This window comes from Mytilus californianus, unplaced genomic scaffold, assembly GCF_021869535.1.
Source record: "Mytilus californianus isolate M0D057914Y unplaced genomic scaffold, xbMytCali1.0.p SCAF_5, whole genome shotgun sequence".
Taxonomy (NCBI): Eukaryota; Metazoa; Mollusca; class Bivalvia; order Mytilida; family Mytilidae; genus Mytilus; species Mytilus californianus.
Window position 1 is genome coordinate 7,249,650 of NW_026262701.1, and position 10,974 is coordinate 7,260,623.

The 10,974-nt window shown below is 34.9% G+C and overlaps 1 protein-coding gene and 1 long non-coding RNA gene across 5 annotated transcripts; one reads left to right on the forward strand and one right to left on the reverse strand.

The window, feature by feature from the left end:
* The first annotated feature begins 1,255 nt into the window (after positions 1-1,255).
* On the forward strand, positions 1,256-5,888 carry LOC127701553 (integrase/recombinase xerD homolog). Of its 4 annotated transcripts, XM_052205483.1 has the most exons (3): positions 1,256-2,145; positions 4,184-4,336; positions 5,717-5,888. In XM_052205483.1, the coding sequence occupies exons 1-3, from the start codon at positions 1,335-1,337 to the stop codon at positions 5,731-5,733; spliced, it is 981 nt and encodes a 326-aa protein (XP_052061443.1). In that variant the 5' UTR covers positions 1,256-1,334; the 3' UTR covers positions 5,734-5,888. The 4 variants fall into 4 exon arrangements, 3 of the variants coding, with proteins under 3 accessions (XP_052061443.1, XP_052061441.1, XP_052061442.1); XR_007982100.1 differs by having other exon boundaries at positions 1,256-4,336; XM_052205481.1 differs by having other exon boundaries at positions 4,184-5,888.
* Positions 5,889-5,894: 6 nt separating this feature from the next.
* On the reverse strand, positions 5,895-10,083 carry LOC127701594 (uncharacterized). The gene is made up of 3 exons (XR_007982116.1): positions 10,052-10,083; positions 9,905-9,931; positions 5,895-9,069 (listed from the first exon to the last, which is right to left on the reverse strand). It is a non-coding gene; the product is annotated as an uncharacterized LOC127701594 (long non-coding RNA).
* Between the last annotated feature and the right edge of the window lie 891 nt (positions 10,084-10,974).

Below are 10,974 nucleotides of genomic sequence, written 5' to 3' on the forward strand. Positions count from 1 at the left end.
GTCACCGTACGGTCTTTGTGCAGTATTCATACCACCACCACATTGTTGGTTGCTTTGTCGAACACAAACCGCTTTGCGAGTACTTGAAGTTTGCTTCTTATTCTAGAAATAGTCGTATATTATGTACCATTTTATTTATTTCTAAATTATTTTCAAAATATGATATTCGAATATTCAGAATATTCATACATTTATTTGAATAAGAATCAAGAGATTTTTTATCCGATTTTTTCCGTTTCAACGTTGACACCATTTTTACATATAGGATGAATAAGCGTCATTGATAACCTTACGAGACCGTTTTTTTTTTTAAACTATTCTTGATGGAGCAAAATATCTCGGCCCTTTTTTTTTAAAGAAGTTGTTAATCTCTCGTTCTTGAACGATGTTGAGGTCCCTCCTAATGACATGGGCATAGGGATCATATCTAAAATTCGATGGTTCACTCGTCGTATGTAGCCAAAAACAGACGAGAAACAACAACAAAACCGGGAACACGGTAGAAACGAATACACAAACAACAAACACACGAGAGACAACGACAAAACCGGGAAAAAAGAAGAAACGAGTATACATAAACAAACAGACGAGAGTCAACAAAAAACCGGAAACAAGGTCGAAACAAATGTACAAACAACAAACAGAGGAGAGGCAACGAAAACAAAACAGGAACAGTGAAGGAAGAAATGTATTTATAAAGGTTACTCGGGAACACGTGTATTTGTTTACTTTTAACACGTGTGTTTAAATCAAAACATGTTTATGTTTAATTTGATTGGACCATCAGTAAGTTATTACCGGTTTAAGTTATATCAATCATGATAACTTCATGCTAGAATTTTAGCGCTAAAATTATAATAAGATATCTAGAATTGTCATTCGAGGTTCGCCTATCCGACAGAAAGGTTCGTTTTTTCTTAAATCGCCACTTGGTAAAATGTCCGAATCTTCTCCACGTCTGGAATTGAATGAAGACCTACTACTCGAAGGAGATAATAGTTTACCGCCACCTAATATTCATAAAGCAGCTGATAAGTCGTCTGATTTGGTAGATACTGTAGAGCTTTTTAAGACAATTTTAGACAGCAAGTTAGGTGAGTTGAAATCTGAACTCATACAAGAACAAGATTGCCTTAAGAGAAAAATTAAGGAGGACGTCACTCTAAAATTTAAGGGGGAAGGAAACAGAATTCAGTACACCTTTAACGAGGAATTATTAGACACTGTTAATAAACTTTCAAAATTCATCCCTAACTCCAATACTCAAGCCTATAGATTAGTTCTTGACATAACTGATAAGATCAAAAGCCGTAATAAGAAAATACGCATAGCTGATGCTTCCCCTGCTGGTTGGGGAACCGTTAGGGAATACGAATCCAATGCCGTGGCTTCAGATTCTGAAGATGAGAGAAAGATACGACAAGCTGAGACCAGAGCTATCCGTACCTCCAAGGAGAAGTCAAAATCTCGCCAGCAACCTTACCCAAAAAATCCGCCTCGTCAACAACCTGCGGAATCTTATGGTAACCCTGCTTACGCTCAGCATTATCAACGTAATCAGCAACAGCCCTTTCGTGGGAGCTTCGCAAGGCGTGAGCCTTGCTCAATCGACACGTGCCACTACTGCAAGCAACAAGGCCACTGGAGAAAAAACTGTCCTCTTCTCGCCAGTCTCAGGTCATCCAACAGCAACTCCACAACCTACCAGAAGTAGTAAAGTAGGGCCTGAACGTCACTCTCCAGTCATTGTGAATGATAAGTATTTAGACACTATTAATGACCAATTTTCTACATGTTTTGTTGATAACGATTATATAGAATCTTTTTTAGATCAAGTTCAATATTTTGAAAATTGTCAGTCATATGATAAATTTAAAGGGGTGAAAGGTAGATTAGCTTGTCATGTAAAGTATTGGGAAAATATAGGTGCTTGTCCTTTTGTGCTTGATACAATAAAAAATGGTTATGTTATTCCATTTATAGATACACCTTTTAAAATGTACCACAGAAATAATAGATCAGCACGGCAGAATACTGAATTTGTCACAAAGTCAATTGAAGATTTAGTTCAAATAGGTTGCGTAATTAAAGTGCCTTTTCAACCATATGTGGTAAATCCATTGAGTGTTGCTACTCAAAAGTCCGGTAAGAAACGACTTATTTTAGATATGAGTCAATTGAATAAACACATAAAGCGCGAAAAAATAAAATTTGAGGATTGGAAGTTAGCTATACAATATTTTGACAAAGATATGTATCTGTTTAAGTTTGATTTAAAATCTGGTTATTTTCACTTAGACATATGCTCACAGCAACAGACTTTCTTAGGTTTTCAGTGGGAAGGTCAATTTTATTGCTATACTGTTTTAGCTTTCGGAATTACTACCGGTCCGTACATTTTTACTAAATGTTTGAGGCCACTAGTAAAATTTTGGCGTGGAAACGGTATAAAAGTTGTTTTGTATTTAGATGATGGATTTGGCATGAGTCCAGATGAAAATACATGTAATGAGCAATCGTCCTTCGTAAAAAGGTCTTTGATTGATGCTGGTTTCCTTATTAACGAGGAGAAGTCTGTTTTTAAACCTGTTACCGAGTTAGAATGGTTGGGAATAGTTTGGAACTCGAAAGAATACAAATTATCTATTACTCAACGTCGAGTTGACGATTTGATTTTCTCATTGAATGTAATTTTGGCTAAATTTCCCTATGTTACAGCTAGATCTTTAGCTCAGGTTGTAGGTAGAATTATTTCTATGACTCCCGTAATCGGAAATGTGGCTAGAATTATGTCAAAGTTCTGTTACATGGAAATTGAAAGTAGAATTGGGTGGGATATTCCCATTACAGGGTACAAACCCGTCGAGGTTTTATCAGAGTTAAAGTTCTGGTTAGAAAATGTCACCATGATTAACTATCGTAATTTATGTCATTACAGTAAATCTTCTGTTGTCATATACTCAGATGCTAGTAATATTGCCGCTGGTGCATACACCGTTGAATTAGAAAATAAGATTTTCCATAAGATGTGGACATGTAGTGAAACGGTACAAAGCTCCACATGGAGAGAGCTGAAAGCTATAGAGTTGGCCCTTTTTTCTTTTAAGAATAGTTTCACAGGAAAAACTATAAAGTGGTTTACTGACAATCAAAATTGTGTCAAAATTGTTAATTCGGGAAGTATGAAAGAAAATCTTCATGTTATAGCAAAATCTATTTTTTCATTTTGCATTCAAAAAGGAATATCAATTGACATTCAATGGATTCCCAGAAAAGAAAATGAAAAGGCTGATTATATCAGCAAAATGGTTGATTTCGAGGACTGGGGAGTCACACATATATTTTTCAATTTTTTAAATGATATGTGGGGTCCTTATTCGATTGACAGGTTTGCAAGTGTCGAAAATAGAAAAGTTATGAGATTTAACTCCTTATTTTGGCAACCTGATTCTGAAGCAGTTGATGCATTTTCTCAAGTTTGGACCAATGAAAATAATTGGCTAGTTCCACCAATTAATCTTGTGATACGATCGATTAAACACATTATAGCTTGTAAAGCTCGAGGCACGTTAGTTGTGCCTAAGTGGATTTCTGCTGCATTCTGGCCTTTGATATTCGATAAACATCTGATTTATCAAGATTACGTAAAAGATGTTATTGTGTTTAAAAATACTGATGGTATTTATAAGCAAGGTTCGAATAAGAATACGATATTCGGAATTGAACCGTTTGGTTCGCCAGTTTTGGCTGTTTTGCTAGATGCATCTTAGACATGGCCCTAATATATATAGATATATTTTAGCAGGCATGGTCTGTTTGTGACATGGCCCTAATATATATATAGATATATTGTAGCAGTCATGGTCTGTTTGTGACATGGCCCTAGTATATGTATATTGTAGCAGGCATGGGTGTTTATGTTGACATGGCCCTAGTATCGGTAATGATATTGTAGCAGGCTTGGTTTTTTATTTGACATGGCCCTAGTATCTATAATGATATTTTAGCAGGCATGGTAATTTGTTTTACAGTTTATGGCCCTAGTATCTATAAAGATATTGTAGCTGGCGTTGAAATATTTGAATATATATTATATTTTACTGTGTATAGAAATCTGAAATATGCTAATAATTCGTCCTCTGTATATGTATATAAAATGTTATTGCAATTTTACGTTTTTCAGATATTTTTTCAGTAGGACATTGGTCAGACTTTAATTCACAAGTTGCCTCTAATAATGATCTCAGCAGTTTGTTCAAACAGTTACCAGAATTCCTTCTTTCGTCCAAGGCTGCAAGTACTCAGAAGAAATATAGATATGCCTTCAATTCATGGTGTAAGTGGACTAGTCAATATTCTTTTTCACCATTGCCAGCATCTCATTTACATATTTCTTTATATTTAATTCATTTGTCTGAAACTGCAAAATCGGTTTCAAAATTAAATGATGCTTTTTACGCCATAAAATGGGCACATAAATTAGCTGGCGTTGCTGATCCCAGTGAAAATAATCTAGTTGCATCTGTTCTTGAAGGGGCTCATAGAAAAATAGGTCATTCAGTTGTCAAAAAAGAACCTATCACACCGCATATTTTGAAAAATATTGTATGTAAATATGCTAATAATACTTGTAATTTAAAAGATGTAAGAATAGCATGTATGTGTTTATTAGCCTATGCTGGCTTTTTAAGATTCTCCGAGTTAGCTAACTTGAGAAGGTCTGATATACAGTTTTCCCCTACTTACCTTACACTTCATTTAGTCAAGAGTAAAACTGATGTATATAGGGAAGGGAAAGATGTTGTCATTTCAAAAACAGGGAATATTACATGCCCGGTAGATGTACTTCAGCGTTATCTAAAGTTAGCTAACATTCCTGAAGAATCGAATGATTTTATTTTTAGATCTATTTGTTATTGTAAATCTTTGAATATATACAAACTTAGAAAGAGTAGTCATATTTCTTACACCAGAGCCAGAGAGTTATTGTTATCTGCACTTGACAGTTTAGGTCTCGATAAAAAACAGTTTGGCTTACATAGTTTGAGGTCAGGAGGAGCTACTGCCGCGGCAGAAGCTGGAATAGATGACCGGTTGTTTAAGAAACACGGGAGATGGAAAAGTGATAAAGCCAAAGATGGTTATGTTAAAGAGAGTATACTCAACAAATTGTCAGTATCTAAGAATTTAGGATTGTAATTTATATTGTTTGTCCCCCCTTTTTCTTTATGTCCCTTTCTTTATCAATCGAAGCTTTCTGTGCTGTCGGGGCGAGCTGATAACCAAAAACTGTGTTGAGTTTTTACTTTGTAAATGCTTTATGTTCGTTTGAAGTATTGAATAAGAACATAAATGTATTTATAAAGGTTACTCGGGAACACGTGTATTTGTTTACTTTTAACACGTGTGTTTAAATCAAAACATGTTTATGTTTAATTTGATTGGACCATCAGTAAGTTATTACCGGTTTAAGTTATATCAATCATGATAACTTCATGCTAGAATTTTAGCGCTAAAATTATAATAAGATATCTAGAATTGTCATTCGAGGTTCGCCTATCCGACAGAAAGGTTCGTTTTCCCACCCACCCACCCCTTTTATTAAGACTTCATAGGAATGTGAATCAGTATGTTATGTAGAAAATAGTTGATAAAATACATGTATGTAAATCGAAATGATTTTTTCTTCAACTTATAGAACATTTTTCTATTGTAGATTGTGTTTATATGTGATGGCAGCGGTCGATGACAGCAAATTGGACATTTGTTTATTGTTTATAATAAAAATAAGCTTTCTGTGCTGTCGGGGCGAGCTGATAACCAAAAACTGTGTTGAGTTTTTACTTTGTAAATGCTTTATGTTCGTTTGAAGTATTGAATAAGAACATAAACGAATTTACAAACAATAAACGAGAGGCAAGGACAAAACCGAGAACGATAAATAAATAAATATACAAAAAACCAACAGACGAGAGGCGACGAAAAAACGGGGAACAAGGTTGAAACGAATATACAAACAAGAAACAGATGAGAGACAACAATACAACAGGAACAAGATAGAAACAAAAATACAAACAAGAAACAGACGAGAGGCAACGACAAAATCGGGAACAAGGTATAAACGGATTACCCTTGCCTTAATATTTTTCCAGTACCAGTTATTTGTTAAACATTCACCCACAGTATATATATCAGTTTTCCGCATACGTGAAGATTTGTAATTTGATGTGAAAATAATTCTATCGTGTATGCAATAATTTATAATAACACTTTAGAACATTAGTTAAGTATTTGATGTGTAAATCGCGTGGTTTTAAATTAAAAACGTATTATTGACGGATACACGTCAATATTTTCCCTCTGTGAGCCTCTGACGTTCTTTGTGTGATCTATATAGCCCAAGACTACGTCACATAGTACTTAATATTAACGTTCGTGATGATGACGTTGATGAGGTTCCAATTGGGGTAAAACACATCGTATATACCCCGGCAGTTTCCTGAATATATACTGACATCTCTGTGTTGTTATCCAATCACAAAACTCGACATATTGTAATCCGTAATATATGATCATATATAACTCTGGAACAATAAATCCAAAATCTGTAATCATTAATTTACGACTCACAAGCTGTTCACAGAAAATAAATGATATCTCTCTCGGAAAAATCCGTTGTAAACATATTTCCTATTCATTGGACCCAAAAGTTCGTTTACATAATTTTATTTTTAGGTAGCAGTCCCCTAAATGTTGTTCACTTGTTTGACATATATGTAATATACTAAATATCATAAAATTTAACGCAACAGCTTAAGCCATACAGTAAAATCGGTTAAAGAGGAATTTATGGAGACTATACTTCTCGATTGTAAATAGCAGTAAGATTCTGATTATCACCAGGTGTGTACTGTTGTTTGACCTTTCGTCTTCTTTTTTGTTATATATCCACGGTACTTTGTGTCCTTCCACGGCTATTCTTTTATATTACATAACCACGGTGCTGTATGTCCTTCCACGGCTATTCTTTTTTTTTTTATTATATAACCCGGCACGGTGCTGTGTGTCCTTCCACGGCTATTCTTATTTATTATATAACCACGGTGCTGTATGTCCTTCCACGGCTATTCTTTTTTTTTAATTATATAACCACGGTGCTGTATGTCCTTCCATAGATATTCTTTTTTTATTACATAACCAGGGTGCTGTGTGTCCTTCCACGGCTATTCTTATTTATTATATAACCACGGTGCTGTGTGTCCTTCCACCGCTATTCTTTTTTTATTATATAACCACGGTGCTGTGTGTCCTTCCACCGCTATTCTTTTTTTATTATATAACCACGGTGCTGTATGTCCTTCCACGGCTATTCTTTTTTTATTATATAACCACGGTGCTGTATATCCTTCCACGGCTATTCTTTTTTTATTATGATAACCACGGTGCTGTGTGTCCTTCCACGGCTATTCTTATTTATTATATAACCACGGTGCTGTGTGTCCTTCCACGGCTATTCTTATTTATTATATAACCACGGTGCTGTGTGTCCTTCCACCGCTATTCTTTTTTTATTATATAACCACGGTGCTGTGTGTCCTTCCACGGCTATTCTTATTTATTATATAACCACGGTGCTGTGTGTCCTTCCACCGCTATTCTTTTTTTATTACATAACCACGGTGCTGTATGTCCTTCCACGGCTATTCTTTTTTTATTATATAACCACGGTGCTGTATATCCTTCCACGGCTATTCTTTTTTTTATTATGATAACCACGGTGCTGTGTGTCCTTCCACGGCTATTCCTATTTATTATATAACCACGGTGCTGTATGTCCTTTCACGGCTATTCTTTTTTTTATTTTATAACCACGGTGCTGTATGTCCTTCCACGGCTATTCTTTTTTATTATATAACTACGGTGCTGTATGTCCTTCCACGGCTATTCTTTTTTTATTATATAACCACGGTGCTGTATGTCCTTCCACGGCTATTCTTTTTTATTATATAACCACGGTGCTGTATGTCCTTCCACGGCTATTCTTTTTTTTTAATTATATATCCACAGTGCTGTGTGTCCTTCCACGGCTATTCTTTTTTAATATATAACCACGGTGCTATATGTCCTTCCACGGCTATTCTTTTTTATAACCACGGTGATATATGTCCTTCTACGGCTATTCTAAGCTTATTTATTATATAACCACGGTGCTGTATGTCCTTCCACGACTTTTTTTTATTGCCCCATCCCTTGATATCATGTTTTTTCGTACGATATATCCAATCTGTCACCTATAATTATCATAGATTGTATTCCTCTTTTTCTCGATTGTTACATAACCAAATGTGGACTTGCCATGATCAACATGACGGGCGCCGTTAGAACATCTGCTTACCCTTTCGGAGCATCTGCGATCATCTCCCGGCTTTTTGGCAGGGTTCTTGTTGCTCTTCAGTTTTCTATGTAGTGTTTTGTGTAATGTTTTGTCCCTAAGTCGACTTTCGAGTTTATTTTACTATGGCGTTGTCAGTTTTTTTTCGACATATGAGTTTTGAATGTTTCCATGGTATCTACCGCCTCTTTTTTTATATACAAATAACAATATTTATACTTGTCGGTAACCTCGTATCAAAATGGCTCCCTTGCTGTTTATCAGGTAGATCACCTTACAGTTGCTTTATCAGTTGGTCATTTCATTTTTAATTCTGAATTTAAGCATTCCATATGTCGTCATTTCCAATTTTATCAAATTTTTCTAACCTGTAACAAGAATACACTAGTTGTCGAGCTAAGCATACCCCTTCTCGTAACTCGAAGTATCGGAAAATAGGAAGCAGGTGTCTGAAAAAATCCGGAAAAGTGCTAACTTGTTACAAGTCATCACTGCTAAACGGTAGACTTATGTTCTGGAGGACTGCAGAAAAGTGAGACTTCATTCAACATATTGAAAAAATCGAAGTATCGGCAAACATGAGGGAGGTGTCTAGCAGACCCGAAAAGTGATCACACGTTACAACTCATCACTGTCAAGCTGCTGAACAAATATGAAGTCATTCTGTTTAGCAGTACCTGAAAAAATTGTGACGGAAATATTTGTTGGGCGAACGGATGGAAGAATTCTAAGTACGTATTACTAAACATCATCTACAGAGAAAACATCTGCAATAAAAAATCTTTCTACATTCCAGGCATTCTGAACGCTTAAATCGCATCGGTAAAAACATGTGTATAAAATGGTCCAAATTATATTTTAAGTACCGACACATTGTGTTTTTGCAGCGTGGAGACAAAAGTTACATATAATTCTGTAATATATTGACTAAATTTTCTTTGGAAAAAAATCATTTCATTCCCAGGCTTGTGTTTTTTAATGTAAATTACACCGACAAGTCCGTGAATTTAAAGATACATTTTGTTTATCTTATCTATAGTTATAACGGAGAAAAAAAATCCAATATCCAAACACAAAACACCCAATTTCCGACGTAACCCTATGACTAGGAAAATGGACACGAACAAGAAACGTCTATAATGTAACTATAGGATTCAATAAGGCTAAAATCCTAGACTCGCAGCTTAATCGCGTTTTCAATCACAGTAAAAATATATTTATTAACTCAGCGATTTGTATAAATTTGCCCATTAAAAGATTGTTGCTCCCTCAGATCACAAGCGTGTTGTGCTATGTTGTGTCATATTTTGTCTCTTGTAATGATTATTATGCAATGAAGAAGATCTTGTGAGTAAAAAAAATATTCATGTCTTCTCCATTGTCATTTTCTTGTTTTTAATGGCAATTAGATATGTTTGAAGTAATAAAAGGCAGTTTTAAAAACACAAATAGGCAAATCACATGTTCTCCGGTATTGGTTTACATATTTGGTCCAAGCGACACCATACTTACCGACAATTTTGTTCTACTGTACTGGTTCTGAAACAGAGAAAAGACCGCTTTTTATACCATGGAAATAAGACAATATTTCTTTAATCTCAAAAAATCTCATAAACAATAGAGATTATTTTCGTTGAAGTTTAAACCACAATTTCCTACCTTAGCTATTATGTCACACCACGACAACATAAAATATTCTATTTCAGTTTAAATGTTTGAGATAAAAAAAATGTTGCGCTAGTTTTTTTATTATGTCGACCGACCTTGATATAAAGTTCGTTGACACTGTTACGTTACATACGTTCATATCTTTATTAATGTTCATTATATAAATAGCTCACGAGGCACATAATTGGGGTAATCAAATACTTTGTAACTGGTGTTTCTATCTAGTCACGTTGAGTAGAAAAGTTCTGATATAAGTACAATATTATACTGCGTATGCCATCTATGGTAATCAACAGCATTTTGATTCTAATACTCTGGAAACCGGGATTATCAAAATACTAGACAGAATTTGTATATTTTCAAACATTTTTGGGGTATTTTTTTCTTGAAGGAAATATTCGTAGACTAGTGGTTAAGCTCACATGTCCCACCCCAATTGGAAAAGATAAAAATCTCAATTCAAACAATTTCTGATAACATCATTGATAAATCCGTGAAAAATGAAGGCGCTAACCAAGTGACAAGCAAGTGGTGACACACGAATGGGCTAAGGTTCAATACCATAGATGGCATACGCATAGATGTTGACTAGATAGATACAACAGTTACAAAGTATTTGATTGCAAATAAGTTTCGTGGGGTGTCACGAGCGTTAACCCTGTAATTTGAATAAAGTTAAATACATCATCTGCAAAAAAATAAAATAAAAAACCTAAAACGAGCTAAAAATGTTCATAAACAATACCCACAAAATGTATGAAACACATTTATGACATGACTGCATACATAGTACAAATGATCTTAGAAACTGGGACAACAATTGGAAACAGCGGAGATGAGATCGTTCGGTAACATTGAGACATTCATCCTTTGCACAATGAAACAAATATAGGACATGACTGGTACAAACGATC